Source organism: Thermothelomyces thermophilus, chromosome 1 (genome assembly GCF_000226095.1).
Source record: "Thermothelomyces thermophilus ATCC 42464 chromosome 1, complete sequence".
Classification (NCBI taxonomy): domain Eukaryota; kingdom Fungi; phylum Ascomycota; class Sordariomycetes; order Sordariales; family Chaetomiaceae; genus Thermothelomyces; species Thermothelomyces thermophilus.
Window position 1 is genome coordinate 7,570,278 of NC_016472.1, and position 19,408 is coordinate 7,589,685.

General features: G+C 56.1%; 6 protein-coding genes across 6 annotated transcripts; 3 read left to right on the forward strand and 3 right to left on the reverse strand.

The window, feature by feature from the left end:
- Positions 1 to 454: 454 nt before the first annotated feature.
- Positions 455 to 3,508, reverse strand: MYCTH_2314032 (uncharacterized protein). Its single transcript, XM_003660120.1, has one exon. The coding sequence runs from the start codon at positions 2,553 to 2,555 to the stop codon at positions 828 to 830; it is 1,728 nt and encodes a 575-aa protein (XP_003660168.1). The 5' UTR covers positions 2,556 to 3,508; the 3' UTR covers positions 455 to 827.
- Positions 3,509 to 5,735: 2,227 nt separating this feature from the next.
- MYCTH_2298129 (uncharacterized protein) lies at positions 5,736 to 6,717 on the forward strand. Its single transcript, XM_003660121.1, has 3 exons — positions 5,736 to 5,929; positions 6,000 to 6,057; positions 6,188 to 6,717. Exons 1-3 carry the CDS (start codon positions 5,877 to 5,879, stop codon positions 6,590 to 6,592), a joined length of 516 nt encoding a protein of 171 aa, XP_003660169.1. The 5' UTR covers positions 5,736 to 5,876; the 3' UTR covers positions 6,593 to 6,717.
- Positions 6,718 to 6,790: 73 nt separating this feature from the next.
- Positions 6,791 to 7,971, reverse strand: MYCTH_2132486 (uncharacterized protein; the record flags this gene model as incomplete). Its single annotated transcript, XM_003660122.1, has 2 exons — positions 6,791 to 7,297; positions 7,399 to 7,971. The coding sequence occupies 2 exons, from the start codon at positions 7,969 to 7,971 to the stop codon at positions 6,821 to 6,823; spliced, it is 1,050 nt and encodes a 349-aa protein (XP_003660170.1). The 3' UTR covers positions 6,791 to 6,820.
- Positions 7,972 to 9,517: 1,546 nt separating this feature from the next.
- Positions 9,518 to 11,335, reverse strand: MYCTH_2298133 (uncharacterized protein). Its single transcript, XM_003660123.1, has one exon. It carries the CDS (start codon positions 10,962 to 10,964, stop codon positions 9,975 to 9,977), a length of 990 nt encoding a protein of 329 aa, XP_003660171.1. The 5' UTR covers positions 10,965 to 11,335; the 3' UTR covers positions 9,518 to 9,974.
- A 1,234-nt stretch (positions 11,336 to 12,569) lies between these two features.
- MYCTH_2298134 (uncharacterized protein) lies at positions 12,570 to 14,500 on the forward strand. The gene has a single exon (XM_003660124.1). The coding sequence runs from the start codon at positions 12,865 to 12,867 to the stop codon at positions 14,281 to 14,283; it is 1,419 nt and encodes a 472-aa protein (XP_003660172.1). The 5' UTR covers positions 12,570 to 12,864; the 3' UTR covers positions 14,284 to 14,500.
- Positions 14,501 to 16,905: 2,405 nt separating this feature from the next.
- Positions 16,906 to 19,273, forward strand: MYCTH_2298136 (uncharacterized protein). Its single transcript, XM_003660125.1, has 7 exons — positions 16,906 to 17,078; positions 17,146 to 17,205; positions 17,275 to 17,313; positions 17,391 to 17,418; positions 17,487 to 17,549; positions 17,818 to 17,956; positions 18,019 to 19,273. The coding sequence occupies exons 2-7, from the start codon at positions 17,201 to 17,203 to the stop codon at positions 19,125 to 19,127; spliced, it is 1,383 nt and encodes a 460-aa protein (XP_003660173.1). The 5' UTR covers positions 16,906 to 17,078; positions 17,146 to 17,200; the 3' UTR covers positions 19,128 to 19,273.
- The last annotated feature ends 135 nt before the right edge of the window (positions 19,274 to 19,408 follow it).

Below are 19,408 nucleotides of genomic sequence, written 5' to 3' on the forward strand. Positions count from 1 at the left end.
AAGCAAGGTGCCAGAACAGGGAACCTGAGAGATTATCTGGGAAGGCTCGTCAGTGACTCAACAAAAGCAAGGGCCGCAGGCTAATTTCTCGACAAAAAAAATTGAAAACAGGAAGACTAAAGAAAGAGAAGCTGGGGAAAAGAGGGAAGGAAAAAAACAAGAAGAAAGGTGTCTCTGAGACATTCCGGCCTCGACGAGTCTCCGCCTCTTGCTCCATCATCTTTCACCTGCATTGCGAAAGCCGCCAAACTGTAAGCTTTGCAATAATGTTTGCGAAGTACATACACATACATCCGTACAATGTATGGAGAATTCGAAGGTTGTCTAATGCTTGGTGAGTCCAGGATAGTCACATCTTCCTGCTTCACACGGGGTGTCGTATCTGGGAGGATCCGGAACAGGTGAGCCTCGCGCGTTGTAACATATATGAATGCACATACAGTATCGAGTACATGGACAATATTTGACAACATTGAGCACCGTCGGGTTGGCAGCATCGCTCGAGCACCTTGGCCAATCCTCTCTTGTTGCTTCCAAGAGCATTCTCAGATGCCGCTATGGTTTCCCAGAGCCCAATGCGCCACAATGTACATAGGAGGGAGGGGAGCGTCATTCAGTGAATTGAACAAGAAGAAACAGGGTATAATTAAATAAAGATATGCCTCCTCAACGCGCTGCCGCTATGCTGAAACCTCTAAACAAGAACAAACCGGTGACCAAGCAGAAGGTGTCGCCGTCTAGTTCGCTCGTTCTATTCCGATATCGAAGAAGGAAAAAAAAAACCTGCCGCCCACACCCTAACCAATGAATGAATGTACAACACGGGATCACCAGGTAAAGCTCTCCTCGACAAAGTCAACAACGGTCCCGTGGGCCTGCACCTTGCGGACCGCATCCCTCACGTCATCCGCCAGCCCTCCCGGCCCACAGACGGACACGCACATGGCGCCCATCTGCTCGCCGACCTCCTTGGCCAGCAGCATGGGGATGTTGGGCCGCCCCGGGAACATCTGCACGGTGGTGGAGCTCGAGACGACCTGGCTCGGCGTACGGGGCCGGGTGATGAAGAGGCGGATCTGCAGCACGTCCCTGCGGTTCGGGAGCTTCAGGATGTGATCCATGTACGGGCGGGCCCACTCGAGCAGCTCGTAGTCGCGGACGATCCAGACGAGCGTGATGCGGCGCGTCGCTACCGTGCCGGCATTGTAGCCGTCGATGAGGTGCCGCAGGTAGCTGATCTGGTGGGTGATGCCCGTGGCGCCCGCGAAGAGCACGCAGTGGCCGTAGCTGTCCATGCTGAAGCCGAGGGCGTAGGGCCCCTCGAAGGCGGCGCGCATCGAGATGGCGCGGCCCTGGGGGGCCTGGAGGGCCTTGTCGTAGAGCTTGCGGGTGAAGCCGGAGTGGGCGCCGATGATGAAGGAGACGGTCGTGCCGACCGCCTCGCGTGGCGGGCGAAGCCTGCCCTTTTCCTTCTCGCTCGTCGGGAGGACGTCGTCGTCGCGGTAGCGGTGTTGGTACCAGGCGATCGAGAAGGGGTGGTTCTCCCAGAAGTTGACGCCCGCGAACCTGAGGTAGGCGTGCTGGCCAGGCCGGATGTTGACGAAGCGGGGGAGGTGCATGGTGACGCGGCAGGCCTCGCCGGGCAGGGCCTCGACGATGGCCTCGGTGAAGCCCCGTGCCGACCAGTTGGCGTAGGCTAGGCGGAACATGCGCGCTGTCCTTTCGGCCAGCCACAGGAACACGATGGCCATGATCCAAGACGTTTGTGGCAGGCCCCCCGGAACCGTGGCCGTGACGCAATGAATCCAGGTGCAAATGAAGGCGATCAGGGCCAGGATGATGTGGGTGTTGAGGAACGTCTCGTAGAAGGCATGCCGCACCGGGGAAAAGGCCAAGAAGAGGATGAGGGTCATGGCCGCGACTCCGACCGTGCCAGAACCGATAAAACGGTCGTTGAGGATCTTCCGCTGCACGCCTTCCCATCCGCCGTCGGCCACTTGCACGATCGCCCATGCGATGAAGTGGATAATGACCTCGATGATGGAGATCCGTCCCATCCACCGGTGTAATAGGTTGTAGGTGTCAAAGCTGACATTGAGGAGGTTGATCAGGGGGTTGTTGCGGCCGGCGAAGATGATGAGAGGCACCATGCTCACGACGGAAAGCGTCCCCGAGCGACCGCGGATCTCGGCGCACAACGCGTACTTGTTCTCGTTCTTCCAGTCGAGGACGAAGAGGTAGGCAAGGTTGCTGGCTAGGTAACCAAAGAGCAGGAGGCTGTGAAGCCTCGAGGGGAGCGTCCCCATATTGGCAGCGCTCGAGAGGCGGATTTCGCGGTTGTGTCGCTTCCTCCACAGGGGCGCATAGAGGAGATCCCTCTTCAGGCCGGGCATCTTGCTCCACTGCGTTCGCTTCCAGAACTCTTGCTTTTCCCCGGGCAAGGACATGGCCGAAACGAGCCGTAGTTGCGCCCACGCCAGCCCGACGATCCTGGCCAGAAGCATCACAAGGCCGACAATGCCCAGACTCCACCAGAGAAGTTCGGTAAACAACATGTTATTGGGCTGGTTGACACCGTTGAGGCCGGTACCGTAGGGTGCAATGGTGTTGCTGGGGGTGGCTGCAGCAGTTTGCGTCATCGTCGTTGCTGTGTCTCGTTGCTGTAGTACTGTCGCCGTCGCGATGGCGAGCCCCTGGTCAGGGAGCCCATGGTGTGCGAGGTCCATCTTGGGATCTCTTGGCTGGGTATACTCAAAACAGGTGTTAAGGTAGGGATGATGGTTGAAGGCGGAGGAAGGGGGCTGGAGGACCAAGAAGACGAGACGCGGCCTCTCACGTCCAGTCGCAATCGCTCTTCTTTAGCGATTATCTGACGTGACTTTGAGTTGGTGAGACAAAAGGCCGCGTGTCATTGAGAGAGGCGGTAGAAGGTGAACATTCCCATTGTCTACCGGACAATAGCGGGGTCACAAAGAGGATGAGTAAGGTTGACTTCTCCCGTGCTTCGGACCAACAGCAAAGTTCTCGGATGAAGATGCGAGCGCCGATGTTATCGATAGACGTCAAACAGAGCGAGAGTATATACAAGGCAAGCTGCCGAAAAATGGTGGGTTTTGCTGAAGTCGTTGATGAAGGTGAATGGTGAATCGAGTAGTTACCGCTTTGCCAGAAAGCTGCGAAGAATCAACAAGGGCAGATCCCTTCTGAGATTGAGATCGGCCCCGAAATCTGCGAATCCAGGGTGACTTGGAAGGCGAGCGACGAAGTGACCGAGGATCACCGGAATGGGTGAAGCGAAGTGAAATCAAGTGCGACACGATTGCGATGCAGAACGAATGCTAGACTGACTTATCGCCTCTCACTATCCCGACACAGCACCACAGGGCGTGTCAAGGTGGTAGGCAAGGGAAGAGAAGGAACGAACAAGGAACGTGCAGGCCTGACCCGAAGGTCTTCGCACTTGGGGTGTAGCTCCAAGCAAAAATGGAGTGGTTGAGGAAGGGAGGCCGGAGGCTTGAGAGAGATCGAGGACGCATAGCCGCGCGCGAGGCCACGATCGTTAGGTACCTTTTAAAGAAAAGAAAAAACATCGTCGAAGCGGCTCCTTCCGAGGAAGCCACTTCGACGTCGTGCCACTTGCAGCGGGGCAAGGCCTTGGATATCCATCCTCATCCAACCGAGCTCGTGGGATGTCCCCTTCTTTGAGCTTACCATCTTTGCGAACACACCACTGGGGGCAGAATAACCCCGGAAACACCTATCAGGTAGGGCTGGTGGTCCGCTATCGTCCGGTTTTGCGCAGACCTGGCCGCGGCGTCCTTGCGGTGGCCAAGGTTTGGTAAGGATCTGATTTGGAGCAAGCGAAATTATTGGATGTGGACTTTCGACGGCGGATTCAGGTCTCATGCAGTTGACAGGGGGCTACGAGTCTGATTGGCCCATTGTTTCCGAGCCGTTTCTCGAGGCCCCTGGCCCAGCGCCGCTATCCCCACATGGCGGTGACGGTGTGCCTGGTATGGTGTGGATTTCTGTAGTGTACTCCGTACTCTACACTAATACGGATACTACTCCCAATGCGCAACTTCAACCGACGAGGAAAGAGCCGCACAATTGCGTAAGACGTATACATATCGGGCAGCAACTGGGAAAGCTACGAGTCATCGCAGGCAAAGTCAATACACCGAGTGAACCGCCGGTCAAAGTCACTCGCTGCTCAGGAGAAAACCCAGGTGTAGGCCGGACAAGTGCATCTTATATAGTTATGCAAGACGAAGTACGGATCTGTACAAGAATCTTGTCGACTCGAATATCCAATTTGGGAAAGTCGGTGGCCGACTCCGCCCGCACCAACTTTGCCGCATTGTCGTACGGGAACGGGTCCGGTCGAATCAGGAGATAGCAGAAAATACACCGCGAAGTATCCGTATCTACTCGACAAAGCATCTCCTCAACCTGGGCTTGTCCCACGGTCCAGGGTCGCTCGGGATCTGCCGCAGCAAGTCGATCCTCCATGCTCGCTGGATCTACGTACATCATAACCATCCTCGTCCATATGAATGCACGTGCTTCAGTAATGGTCTCGTCCGACTTCCTATAACCTTCCATGTCGGTCGTTCATACAGAGAAAGATCCTGAGCGACCTTTTCACAGCGGGAGCTCAACGTTGGCCCTAGTGGCGAAGCGCGGGACCGTTTTCTTAAGTGACCCGCCCAACGAGATGAGAGGGGCTCTCCCCCATGGCCCAGACCACGTTCCTTCTCGTATCAAGTGCACGGAATAACTACACACTACACTATGGCATACCTGTCGCATCATCTCGCCCCGAAAGCACATACGGTGGACCTGGTGTACTTATCTTAGTCGATACGCTTGTGAGCTGGGAAGACCAACAAGCTTCATACATGGTAAGAAGCCGTGGACATGATGCCTTTCGTGGATAAGGTCGAATACGCGTGTCTCGAAATCTGTTGCATCATGCAAAAGACGTTGACGTGACCAACGTTTCTCTACTCATGAGAACCCGGTCAAGTGCTCGGACGGCATTGTCGCCAGCAACAATCGTCAAAAGTTTTGTGTACAGCTCTTCCACAGACCGCAGAGAGAGAAGGATCCCACTTCGAACGCTGTGCATCGGACAAGATGCCGCCGGCGGATGTTGCTGCGTCGTGCGAAGGGACCTATCCCCGGCCGCAACCCCAAGTAACTGTGCTGCTCAGCCACGACTTACACGTGGGATGCTCTTGGCAGCTGTGTATTTTAGAGTGCCCAGATCGATCTACGGACTGCAAAAGCTCCCTTGTTGATGAAGCAATCAAGCCACTGGTCCTGGTAAGTGAAGTTGACGTACTGGAGCGACATCACTGTATAAAATCTATTGGGGAACAAAAACAAAAAAAAAAGCGAGAAAAAAAAGAAAAAAAGAACAAAAAGAAAGAGAGAGAGAAAATAAAAAAACGATACGGGGTAGTTACTACTCGGAAAGGAACGGGCTTTCCAAATGGGAAGCGCACCCAGTGATTACAACAAAGCGCGAGGCACGAAGTGTATGTACGGACAGTACTGTACGGAGTACACTACAAGGTGTGATGAGCTTGTGCGAGGTTGATAGGGTCCAAGCTTCCTGATGTTGCAGTTGGAGGAAACAAAATGCAAGCCGTGTAAACTGTCACTAACACTGTAAACACATACTATCTCTCGTCATTGGGCCGGAATTTTCCATGAGCCAGAAACACAACGGATGCCAAGAGTTTCGGGAAAGCATCATCCACGGCCGACCGGCGAAGCGCACGCAGACAAGTAACGTTATCGAGGGAATTGCGCCACCGCACCGCCCGATCCGCTCAATTGATCCAAGTCCTGCTCCTCGTCCGTCCACCATGGGTTCTGCCTCGTCCAAGCCCTCAGATTCTGTCCCACAGGTGTGGAGGGGGTACGGTCAACGCCCTTGGAGCTCTCCGCGACCTCGGTTTGCTCGTCGTCAAAAGCTAACCACCTCCCAGGTCCTCCCAGACCGGGGTGTCGCAGAACCTAGTCGAAGCCCTCGAGGCCAGCAATGAGGTCAGATACCGATCCGATCCCGCCCTTTCCCCCCTTCCCCCCTTCTCCCCCTCTCCTCCCTCCTTTCCGGCTACCGCTCAGTCCAGTCCACCGTTAGTCTAACCTGCCCCCGTCTGTACGAGCCACACAGACCAACATTTCCCGCCTCCAATCGCTCGAGCTCCATATCCAGGAGCGCGTTACCGCCGAGCTGAGGCGCCTCCGCGAGCAGGAAGCCGAGTCCCTGCGCGCGGCGCAGCAAAAGCTCTCGGCCGAGCCCGCCGCCGACCAGGAGCAGGGGAGCGAGCAGCAGCGGCAGCTCGGCGGGCCCAGCAGGCACGAGGTCGCCAAGGCGATCCAGGACCTGCGGGCCAAGCTCGAGGAGAGGAAGAAGGTGCGGCAGCTGCCAGAGAGCGTGGAGAGCGCAAAGAACGACGTGGTGCGGTGCCTGCGCGAGAACGACCGGCGGCCGCTCGACTGCTGGCGTGAGGTGGAGGCCTTCAAGGAGGAGGTCAGGAAGCTAGAAAAGGGCTGGGTTGATAAGGTCGTCAGCTAGAGAAGGGGATCGATGGGAACGATGGGTGTGATGGTTTTGTGGCTGGAGGATATCATTTTACCCCAGGCCGCTATTGTATACCAGTGAGATGATATTGCGCATGGATTAGGGGCCAAAGGGAGAAGCCCCTAAGAGGCATGGAGCCGGTTTCGTCGGGATGGATAGACAAAAATGTGAAGTCAGAAGGCGCTGACGAATCACGACGGCACAGAAAATGTGAAGATGAATCTAGACAAGCTCCGGTAATTGTATGATCGAGTCCGCGCGCGACTCGTCTACAACCTCGGTCTTCTTGTCTTTCCGGAGCTGCTCTCGCCGCCTCAGGCCCTCCTGTCGTTTGCGTTCTCTTCTCGACTGCGCATCCTCCCAGTTCTCCTTGCCCTTCGGAGGTGCGAAGGCCTCACTGAGCGCCGCGCTGAATCTATCTATCCTCTTCTTGTTCTCGACAAACCGATCATTGGCTATCTGCACCAGTGTCTTCAAATACTGCGTCGACACGATCAGCCGGCGAACGCCGTCCGTCTCAACCCCGATCAACGACTCGAAGGATAAGCCCATCGACCGGACCGCAACCACGGGCGTTGCCTCCTCGCCGGCCTGCCGCGCTAGCAGGCTAACGGCGCCGGTCTCACGGAAGCCGGCCTCCATGCCTGCCTGGATGACCAGCTGCGCATGCTCCACCGAGGCGGTCAAGATATGTAAAATCTGGGAAGAAATTGTCAGTATTGTCGCTTCGTGACCCTTGTGAATCATAAAAAAAAAAAAAAAAAAAAAAAAAAAAAAAAAAAAAAAAAAAACCGACGCACCATTGGCTCGAATTTGAAATGAATCAGCCGTGACGCCGGCGTCACCGATCCGAGATCCTGTGCCCCGCTCCCGCTCACCGCTGCCGTCGTCGCCGGCTCCAGGCCCAACAGCAACCTCTCATAATACGCTTCATCCTCACCCCGAAGCCGCTCCTCCTCCTCCTTCTCCTCTACCACCACCGGATCATGCGACACGAACAACCACTCCCCTCCGCCCTTCCCACCCACCGCCGAACTCAAACTCCCTGCCGCGCCATCCCCGCGCCGCCCACCCTCCAAAGCAACCTCGCCACCACTACCACCACCACCAGCAGTAACATCCGCCCCGCCAGGAGCCGGGGGACGAGGAGCCTTGGGCCCCTCGAGGTAGACGCTCACGCGCCCGGCGCAGCTGCTCGTCGTGACGAGCCCCTCGTGGGCCGTGTTGATGCGGTCGATCAGGGCGCGGATGCCGGCGTCGACGGAGCCCTTGGGCGAGGCGTCGGCGTACTGGTCGTCGGGCAACGCGAGCTGGGAGAGGATCCTTGACTTTTTGGCGGCAAAGGTGCTGGAGGGGGCGGGGAGCTTCTTCATTTTGTGACTAATGACTAATCCCGGCCCCCCCACCTTGGTATTCTCTCTCTTTCGTTTTTTTTATCTTAGAATTAGGAAGAAGCAAGGGTAAGGCCGTGGCGATTGGGACGGATAAAAGTTTCACGGTGTGTGCTGCGTAAGAATCCTAGGTGGTGACGGTGGTGACGGTGGTGGATGGAGCAGAGAAGATGGGGGTCACGTGTTTGGCGGTGTCAACGGACCCCCTAAACCACGAACTGCCTTCCCCTCCTCTCCGCCCCTAAACTGTGTTCGGTGGGCGAGTACACAGTAAACAAATGTCTATCTCACCCAAGGAAAAAATATGTTGCACAAGTATCTGCAATAGTAGCCTCTTGAATTGAGGGTGTGAAGTTAACCTAGAGAACTGACGGCTTGTTACCTTTGTGCGAGATAAGGGGAGAGCGGTGAAGCTGGAATCTCATGAGATTCGCGGCCAGAACCGCAGCGCCACCGGCAAGAATCAGAGTTGCGGTGCTGCGGACAGCAGCAAGCGCACTTATAAGTATTCAGAGTTGCAGAGTATGGCGACGAGAGCAATTATCGCCAAAGAGGCACCGAGCGAGGGGCAGGGGTCCCAGTGAACGGCGAAGCCTCTGGTAGCGAGGACTTTGCGTATAAAGTGCACGATTTTGCGTTGCCGTCGAACCCGACGCCCTGACGGCAAGGGATCAGCAACGCCGCTCGGTATAATGAGGACGCGCCAGCGGAGGTGAGCCAACATACATACTGCGGTAGTTGTGGTCGCTCCTGCTTAACGCCCCTCAGAATACCGTGGCAGTGCCGTTCTACATTACTAGCCGGACCCCATGACCGCCCTGATTCCATTTTCGCAAAAAAGAGGGTTTCCTGAGCGATACCGAAGCAAACTTGTGCGCTGTGGAGAAGTCTTGCATGCCGGTGAAGAAGTGGCACGTAGTATCGAGGGGAACGAGGGCGATTGCATTCCTGGTGCTACCTAGAGAGAGCATAGCCGATAACTATTTGGCACCAAGCGCGGCTAGGCAGCCTAGGAATGCCTGGGCATTCTGGCCATGATAGTATCAGGTAACAGCGTCCTGGTTCCTGCACTCAGCTTGGCATCGTCGCTCGCGGGACGGGAAGGTTAGTGACTGCGCAAAAGACTGGTAGCTAAGCTGCTGCCAGTCCTCGTTTACGGCCTTTGTGGTGTGGTGAGAGACAAGTGGAGAGCGATGTCTTCTTCAGACAGTGACAGCCAATTTGTTCGGCCAGCATCAATCTCCAGGGTCAATAACTAGGTCTTGCGTGGTGCGCAGCAGAGCCCAAAGACTCGTGGTGAGATGAGGACAAGCGTTGAGTGATTGGTTTCATCGAAAGAGCTTCCTCGTCATCGTCGTGGGATTTCTATCGATAAGCCCGCCGCTTCCCATCTGTGCGGACGGGCTTGGAATGACTTCGATACGATAAATTGGCCATGCGATCCGCCTGTTACCTTGCTTTTTCCGTATCGCTCTTGCGGCCATCGACTATCCGGCAACCGAATCTTTTTAAAAGTTGAGCGTTGATGCGCCAACAAAGCAGCCACTCATGCTACCCGGCCAATCATCGACAACAGCATAACTATGCGGCGGCTTAGATCGGCCAGCGGGTTCGGGGGCCCCGGACCTTGTCCCCGCACTTCGCCGTTCATCCAAAATCAGCTCCTCGCCATCACGCTCGAGACTGGTTGAAGAACTTCTAGAAGACTGCTGTCTCAATTGTCTAGCTACCTAGCCCGAGGACAAAACCTTACTTGCGATGGACCGCCAGCGCGCTTCGAAACCCAGCGATCCCTCTGATACCGTCGAGAACAGACCAGTAACCCCAACGCCGCACCCGTCCCTGAACGCCGGTGTAATGCAATCGTAGTTCGTCTTTCTGAAAAGTGTATGTCCCGATCCTCCGCTCTCGTCATCGTCATTATGAAACCACGGGCTGACTCGCCCTTCCTTTGCGCCGTCTCGCTCCATCTTAACGTATTCTATCTAGGCCGCCCGGACCTGGACCTCCTGCACCTGCACCTGCACCTGCTGTTGCTGTTGCTCTTGCTGTTGCTGTTGCTGCTGTGGCTCCTGGAGCTCCTGCTGCTTCTGCTGCTTCAGCAGTGCGGACTGCTGGAGCCACTTGGCGTAGCGGCTCTGCTTGTTGTGGATGCCGCACTCGGTCTTGTCCTGGCCCTTCCAGCGGCCGGCGCGCTCGTCCTCGCCCTCGCCGACGGGGACGGTCGAGTGCCAGTCGCCGACCGACTTGTAGCCCCGGTCGAGCAGGGCGTTGTACGGCACCTTGTGCTCGTCGATGTACGCCTTGACCTGGGCGAAGGTCCAGTTGGCGAGCGGGTTGATCTTGACGACGCCGCGCTCGTCGTCGACCTCGACGACGGCGATGTCGCCGCGCTGCCCGCCCTGCGACCGGCGCCGGCCCGTCAGCACGGCGGCGACCTTGAGCTCCGAGTAGGCGCGCTGCAGCGGCTCCACCTTGGCGATCCAGTCGTACAGCTCCGACGACTCCTCGTACAACTTCTCGCCGTACAGCTTCTCGAACTCCTCGACCGTCGAGACGTCGGCCGGCTTGAAGACGTGCACCTTGACGTTGTAGCGCTGCTTGACGCGCTCGACGAGCTCGTACGTCTCCTTGAAGTGGTAGAGGGTATCGAGGAAGATGAGGTCGACCGGCTGCGGGTCGGCCGACTCGGCGTCGATCTTGGAAAGCATGTCGACGGTGACGAGCCCCGTCAGGCCAAAGGCCGTCGACTGGTACAGGTTGGGGAAGAAGATCTTGCAGAAGCGGAGGATTTCCATCGGGTGTAGGGACTCGAGCTGCTTGTTGAGGTGCTTCAGGTGCGGCTGCGTGAGGGATATCCTCGGCAGGCTGACGGTGGATGTGCTTGGCGAGACGAAGCCCGAGTCGACCGAGCCATGGTCGTCGCCAGGCGAGGACACCTGAGAGGAGGTTTCGGTGCGAGAGTCGTCGGCCATGTTGAAGGACGGCTTGCTGTTATGGGAAGTTTGGTATCGTCGTTGGCAGAACAAGGAAGCAGCGGATGTCTGATGGTACAGGACCGGGAGGGAGCTGGTAATGATGTGTGTTGAACTGCAGAAGGCTGGAGCGCCGGAGCACCGAGGTCGCAGCGGGGAATATGTCTCTTGGACGCGGGTGAGAGGGGGGAAAGAAAGGGAGGGAGGGGGAGGGAAGTTCGAGCGGTATGAGAGTAAACCACGGTACGGAGTATGAGGTCTCACTGGTGGGATGCCTATTTGAGCGTCTCGCAGGGTGGTCCGCCTTTTCCCGGGTGACGAATACTGGAGACAAATTGCGGAATCCTGGGGCCCAGGAGGTGAGTTGGGACGAGGTAGGTATTTCTAGTTTTACACAATACACATCAAACCATTCCCCTTACTAATGTCTCGTTTCCACAGTTTCTTGGTCATCTTGAACTTGCCCGAGGATCCGAGACAATTTCGCATTGGTCCCTTACCGTCGAGACGGGGTCCGCATGGCTCTCAGGCCTGGGGGAGTGGAGGCATTGCTAAGGGCGCGTTTTTATCAAGCCTTCGTTAGAGTGGTGGTGTTTTCAACAAGGCTGATCACGACATCTGGGGGCTCTGTGATTGGTCAATGCGAGCAGTTTTCTGTGGGGGGGGAGTTCCGCTGCCGGTGTGAAAGCAACGCTTGTGGCAAGGACTCGGGCTCGAGAAGCGCGCAATTCCATTCAGGAACGAGCGTTAATGAGTGCTGGCTGGGCGTTTGTTACCGAGAGCCGCGTTGGTAACGGTCAGTAGATTGTTCGCATGGCTGTGGTTGAGCCGCAGATCGGGGAGATCTATGTCTGTCGCAACTCATGCGCCATCACAGGCACTATACTAGTAGTACTTGTAGTGCAGGACTTTAGTCAGCCGCTTGAGTCTCTAAAAACTGCGAGTTCAACGCTGAATTTGCTATGATGTCACACCTTTGCCTATTTCTTGCTCGAAACCCGCAATGTGGATTTTCACAGCGTTCACAGGCCTAACTGTGTGTGGTCGGCGAACTTGTTGACGGGAGTCCGGATGTCGTTCACAGTGGAAGCGGCTCGGCGGCTATCGGTAACCGACTTCCATCCTCGTTCGTGGGGTAAGTTGATTACTTGCAGGAGGCACGTTCAGTCGAGTTCCCAAAGTTCACAAAAATAAGAGAACATGGAATGCGGATTTATTTGAAGTATTCGAGATCTCGCAGTAACCCCCTGCCACAGCCAGATATGGCAACTTTCCTAACACCTTCAACAATGCCTGGACGAAAACGACGCAAAGACGAAAAGTTCGGAACTTGAAAGTGAAAACGTTCTTGGGCCCTAGTGGACGGCCTCCCGCGAACCTCGTCCCGACTTTCGGGGACAATGGCCGATTCCGATAAGATAACGTTTCGATTTCTTGGCTCCTCTCCGTCTGCCTTTTTCCTGGCGCAGGAATTTGAAACAATGCTGGTTGGTGCTGGTGAGTGCAGTGGCTCGTTTTATCTCTTCGGAGCAACTACGCGGCGGGTTTCCTTTATGTCGTACACAAAACTCAAGTGCCTTACCAGTGGACAAGCGTGACAGTAAAAGTTCGTACGCCGTAGGTAGTTCGGGTCAAGAAGTTTTTCAAATTGCCAAGCATCGGTGATGGCGGGGTCCTACGCTGCTCGCTTGAGGTGGGGTTGAAAACGCTTGTTGAGAACGCGGGGGGGCCAAAGAGTCAATTCCAGCGCACTGCGGGGAGCACTTTCAGTTTCGCACAGAACGGCCGTACAGCTGCCGGGCTGGTTCTGCTCTGACAAGCTAATTTCTGTCCCTGCGCCGAAGCCATGGCTGAGGAAGTTGGTGCCTCTCCTCGGCCGAGCCGGCCTTCCATGACCGCAATGCGGAGCAGTTCGTTCTTGAGGGAGCATCAACAATACCGCCCTCCGCCCAAACCCGACAGCCACTATGGGATCGACACCGTCGTCGAGGACCTCCAAGCGACATCGGTCTCCGCGCGTGAGATCTCGCCATTCAAGGGAATCCCGTCGCCCGAAAACCCGCCCAAGGTCGTCGACAGCGGCGTGAGACACGAGCTGTCGCATCCAAACTGCACTCCAAAAGCCGGTGAGCAGACCGAGAGGCTCGTTGCGACGCTCTTCTATCGGTCGACGGCCCCTCGTGTCTCGAATGCGATTCCCTCCCCGAAGAAGGCCGCTACGCCGCAGGGAAGCCGATCCCCCTCGCTTCGCGCTGCCGCGGCCGAGTCCGACATACCTCCGACCATGGCCCCGAGCAGTAGCCTCGACAGCTACCCCCTCGAGCCGCCCGCGGCCGAGCCCGAACCTCTCGACCACCTCTACGGCTCCTACGTCACGCCCATGTGCATCACCTCCTTCCTGCACCTCATGACGACCTTCCCGCTCCCCAAGGGCTCGACCGACCTCACCTCGGCGCACCGCTGCCTCAAGCTCGACGCCAGCCCGGAACAGCACCCGGTGGTCGTCGAACTGACCCTCTCCCCCGCGCCCGCCAAGGACTACCTCTCCCTCGCCGACCTGCGCAAGCACGAGCTCATCTACCGGTTCGAGCGCGAGTGGAACGTCGACGTGGCGCTGCGCGCCGACACGCTCTGGCGCCGGTACCCGCGCCTGGTGGTCTTCGACATGGACAGCACGCTCATCACGCAGGAAGTCATCGACCTGCTGGCGGCCACCATCAAGGACCCGCCGGACCTGGCCGCGCGCGTCGCCGACATCACGCACCGCGCCATGCTCGGCGAGCTCGAGTTCGACTCCGCCTTCCGCGAGCGCGTCAAGCTGCTCGCCGGCCTCCCCGAGACCATATTCGAGGACCTGCGCCCCGTGCTGGAGGTGACCAACGGCGTGCGGCCGCTGCTCCGCGCGCTGAAGAGGCTCGGCGTGAAGACCGCCGTACTATCGGGCGGCTTCTTGCCCCTGACGTCTTGGCTGGCCGGAGAACTGGGGATCGATTATGCCCACGCGAACGAGGTTGTCATCGACGAGGCGTCGGGCCGGTTGACCGGCGAGGTGAAGGGCCGTATCGTGGGCAAGGAGCGAAAGAGGGAGCTTCTCATCGAGATTGCCGAGAAGGAGGGCATTGCGCTGGAGCAGGTGGTGGCTGTGGGCGACGGCGCCAATGACCTGCTCATGATGGACGCCGCTGGCCTCGGCGTGGCCTGGAATGCGAAGCCCAGGGTGCAGATGGAGGCTAGCGCTCGGATCAACGGTGATAGCCTGCTGGATTTGCTGTATCTCTTTGGTTTCACGGACGAGGAGGTTCGGCAGCTCAGCGCTTGAGGTTTAGATGTGAGTATCCTAGGCTGGCCTGCTATTATTATTTTCTTCCTTTTTCCTCTTCTTCCCCTTCTGTGCTCTTAGGGATGGCAGTTCACTTCTGTAGATGATAAAGTGAAACAAAAATCAACAGGTATACTTTTAGACGCGTTTAAAAGTTCTCATCGCAGAGTTATGTCTTGAGGAGGAGGCTGTTTTTCGCTGTTGACGCATGCCTGCGCATGCAAGGCCATTATGCATTGACTTCGGTTACAAAAACGGTTCTTCAGGGGCGCTTGCCAAAGCCAGATTCGAGCAAGCCGAGCAAGGTAGTCTCATGTACGGTGCATCCAAGCTTGGTATCGCTAAGGAGTGTTTCTAAGTTCCTCTTCTTCGTTTCGTTCTTCATCTTTGTTGCTCTGGCATCCCCCCTAGAGGACCCCTGACAGAGACGTATCACAGAGGACTGGGGGTGGTTCAAAATACCAGTTAGTGAGAAAGACCTCTCGATGTGAAAGGGTAGGTGCTCCCTCCAACTTAACACAAAAACGACACACTACCAAACCTCTAGAGGTGGACAAAGCAACCCCGCGTACTCCGTTCCATTCGTAGCACAGGACGCCAGAGAAAGCAAACCACAGGTCAGGAAACACACAACCCCGGGTTTCTAGGATCGTCGGCCGTCGTTTCACGTATCGGCTACGGAGGTTAGTAAGAATCCCCCGGGTGGGGGGGTTCCTCTTGTTGAAATGGGTGACATTTCTATGTTCTGCGCATGCTTTCAGCCCAGCAGCGAGCGGCTCGGGTATGCTAGGCAATCTTGGAGCTTTGATGTACCTAGGCGCGTGTGATAAGAACACAACAAGGTCCACTTCCCGTACCTACCGCCTGTGGATCCCGGTTCGAGGTTGGACCTGTGCAGTAAAGCGCACAGCTGAGGACGATTTGAGGACGATTGAGGACGGACATACCTGATGTAGGCAACGAAAAGCTTAAGCCGGCTTCTACGGGGAGCTTCTCCCCATCACCAAAGATCGGACCACCTAGGCGGCTACCGGGCATGAGATACGAGCAGGGGGAAGCGGCGAGTGACACGTCGTCCGCCCATGGGACGGCTGAAGGGGTAATGGCAGCACCTTGACGTCCCTTCTCGCGGAGAGGCGGGAACCATTGCTCTGGGAACGGACAGCTGCCGGGTGCGCCGATACTAACGAGGTTCCCTGGAATATGATGGTGGAACCGCGCTCGCGAGGAAGCTTGGCCGGCCAACCCCTGTTCCCCCGAAGACCTGTCACCGTCGGGAACTGCCGAGCTCGAAAGACCACAGTCTCCGAATTGATCAACTCCTACTTATCCCATCTATGAGAGGAGAACATCGAACGATTCTGACCCGGGAACTCTGGAGATGCCCATGGTGCCTTCCTTTAGATCTGGCCATGTTCCGCATCTATCTACATCAGTTCAGTCTTTGCCCTGTTGGTCTTGCTAGCGGCGATGCTATGAAAATCTATCAATTAATGGTGTCCTTTTTCGATGCGAGTACACTACTCATTTCGTTTCCGAATCGCCATCTCTTCGACCATTGCTGAACTAATTCAATCTTAGGTAGTCTGCTGTTCCTTGTTTTCCATTTCCTTGTCTTAAGTAAAACCAACTGGCACACCTCGAAACACGCTTGACGGATGGACAGTAGAATTGACCGTGTACGTACATGTACCTTGACGTCCTCCGAGGTTCGACATCAGGGTTCGTCATAGGGAGTGAAACACCCGCCATGATTCCGTAGCCGCGCGCGAAGATACGAAGCAGATATTTCACGGACATGGCGGAGATACTTGTTTCCCGTACTAAGGTAGTCATGTCGGAGACATCTGAACGACAGAGCTGGCCAAGAGAACCGACCAGTTGCCCCAGGACGATCTAGACAAAAAAAAAGAGAGATGAGTGGGCCACTTTTGCCACAACATCGACGGCCCTGCGACCGCCCCCAGGCAAACAAACAAACCGCCGAACAATAATACTTTTGTCATTTTAGGAGGAGCGTTGTATGGATAAAAACAACATCTCGTTGCTGCAGAATGTGGACTTCAAACTTGCAGAAAATGGGAGGCGGATTTGCATGATCGGAGGGTAGTTGACTCACGCCGCAGGCTGCAAATCCGTCCTCCATTATTCCATGAACAACTTCGTAAGGTTGGGCTGAGCGCCAATGCCTAACGGACCGGGGGCCACAGCGCAACGTCCCACTTAAAGGCCAGCGTGACATGCCAGTTCCATACCAAGTAGTGGCACCAGAGGCGGCCAATGCTCAGTAAGGGCAGGGAGGGAGGCTCAAACGATTGGCAAAAAGAGGGGCTTGCCAGTTCAGTTCCCTGTGCGAGCGCGAGAGGGGCAGTTTCAAATCTGGAGGGGTGTGTTGCGCTGGTCTGAAGAGAAAGAGAAGACTGTACTTAATAATTGTTCAAAGAGTCCATCATCGCGTTGCGGACTCCTCTAGCTGTATTTAGAGCCCTATCATTACTTGTCGGGTGCGAATCAAAATACCGGGATGCAGCCCTCTGGCGATTTGCATGCGGTTGTGGAGGAAGTGAAGCCTGAATCGCGGGGCTGGGCGGCAAAGCACGACGTGAAATTCCTGGCGAAATTCGAGGGCTTGCCCCACCGTGGTTGAAGTTTTTGTGCTGCGTAACCCCACCAACCCGCCTTGCCCCTCCCGCCTGCCCATAAAAACTTCGACCCCTCCTCAAATCTTCTTCGATTCTTCCTCTTCACTTCCTTCGTCGGCATACCTGATTCAAGCAATCACCTGCCACTTTCAAGTGCGTATACCATCATCGATACACTGGTTCTTGACAAGTACATCGTCTCTAACTTTCCTTTTTGCAGTTTTCATTAAGCGCAAGTCGCCAGTTTCGTTCTTCAGAACACAAATACCGTCAAAATGGGGTAAGTCACGTCGACACATTCCAGCAAAGGGCTCCCAACTGCGAGAATCATCGCTAACTCTGGCAACAGCAAGGAGGAGAAGACCCACATCAACGTGGTCGTTATCGGGTTCGTCTACCCTCAATTTTGCGGCGTCGCCGACGCTGTTTTGTCACGGGCCCGGGAACTAACGTTCAGCGACATAGCCACGTCGACTCCGGCAAGTCCACGACTGTAAGCATTACCTGCCGGCCAATACGGCACTCTGGGGAAGCACTGAACATCTTACTGACAGTTTGCAGACCGGCCACCTGATCTACAAGTGCGGTGGTATCGACAAGCGTACCATCGAGAAGTTCGAGAAGGTCAGTAAGATTCGAATTCTGATGCATTTCTTTTTTGCACATTATTGCCTAAATTCCATGGCATCTTTACTACCCGTTCTTCGATATTTTTTTGGCTCGACCGTTCTGCCTTTGTGTGGTTACCCCTCTCTTATCAAAGCGGGGGAGGGGCACGCACAACAAGCAGATAAGGAAATTTTTCCCAGGCCGCGACCCACCCACCCCGCCCTTTCCATCCGCCATCCACATGTGGCGCAGTGCCAAGAAGCTGGGGCTGACAGAACAACAGGAAGCCGCTGAGCTCGGCAAGGGTTCCTTCAAGTATGCCTGGGTGCTTGACAAGCTCAAGGCCGAGCGTGAGCGTGGTATCACCATCGACATTGCCCTCTGGAAGTTCGAGACTCCCAAGTACTATGTCACCGTCATCGGTAAGCCTAGATCCCAAACCTTTTCTCTTCACCCGCGACATGGCTGACATTCCCAATCTCAGATGCCCCCGGCCATCGTGACTTCATCAAGAACATGATCACTGGTACCTCCCAGGCCGACTGCGCTATTCTCATCATTGCCGCTGGTACTGGTGAGTTCGAGGCCGGTATCTCTAAGGATGGCCAGACCCGTGAGCACGCTCTGCTCGCCTACACCCTGGGTGTCAAGCAGCTCATCGTCGCCATCAACAAGATGGACACCACTGGGTGGTCCGAGGCTCGCTACGAGGAAATCATCAAGGAGACCTCCAACTTCATCAAGAAGGTCGGCTACAACCCCAAGGCCGTTCCCTTCGTTCCCATCTCTGGCTTCAACGGCGACAACATGCTTGAGGTCACCACCAACGCTCCCTGGTACAAGGGCTGGAAGAAGGAGACCAAGGGCGGCGAGGTTTCTGGCAAGACCCTTCTCGACGCCATTGACGCCATCGAGCCCCCCAAGCGTCCCACTGAGAAGCCCCTCCGTCTTCCTCTTCAGGACGTGTACAAGATTGGCGGTATCGGCACCGTCCCTGTCGGCCGTATCGAGACCGGTATCCTCAAGCCCGGCATGGTCGTTACCTTCGCTCCCTCCAACGTCACCACTGAAGTCAAGTCCGTCGAGATGCACCACGAGCAGCTCGCTGAGGGTCTTCCGGGCGACAACGTTGGTTTCAACGTGAAGAACGTCTCCGTCAAGGAAATTCGTCGTGGCAACGTCGCCGGTGACTCGAAGAACGACCCGCCCGCTGGTGCCGCTTCCTTCGAGGCTCAGGTCATCATTCTCAACCACCCCGGTCAGGTCGGCGCTGGCTACGCTCCCGTCCTTGACTGCCACACCGCCCACATTGCTTGCAAGTTCGCCGAGCTCCTTGAGAAGATCGACCGCCGTACCGGCAAGTCGGTTGAGACTTCTCCCAAGTTCATCAAGTCTGGTGATGCCGCCATCGTCAAGATGATTCCCTCCAAGCCCATGTGCGTTGAGGCTTTCACCGACTACCCGCCTCTCGGTCGTTTCGCCGTCCGTGACATGCGCCAGACCGTCGCTGTCGGTGTCATCAAGAAGGTTGAGAAGTCGACTGGTGGTGCCGGCAAGGTCACCAAGTCCGCTGCCAAGGCTGCCAAGAAATAAACAGTTTCTTGCCGTAGCAAACAAAAAAACTCACTTCAGGGATTCGAGGCCGCTTGGCTCTCACGCGAGATCGCGTCGCGGTTATAACCGCGATGCTATGATTGACATGAGCACCAGGTCGTTTTGTTATGGGGCACAACCGAGGAGAAATGGTCGGGGATCCTGCGCATCAAAACTTCTCGTGATGGTGCTTAGTACGAAATAGAGTCTCTAGAAGTGATCACGAAGGTCATGATTTCCCAGTTCTCGTGCTCCCGCTGCTGTTCAATGTTGGTGACACT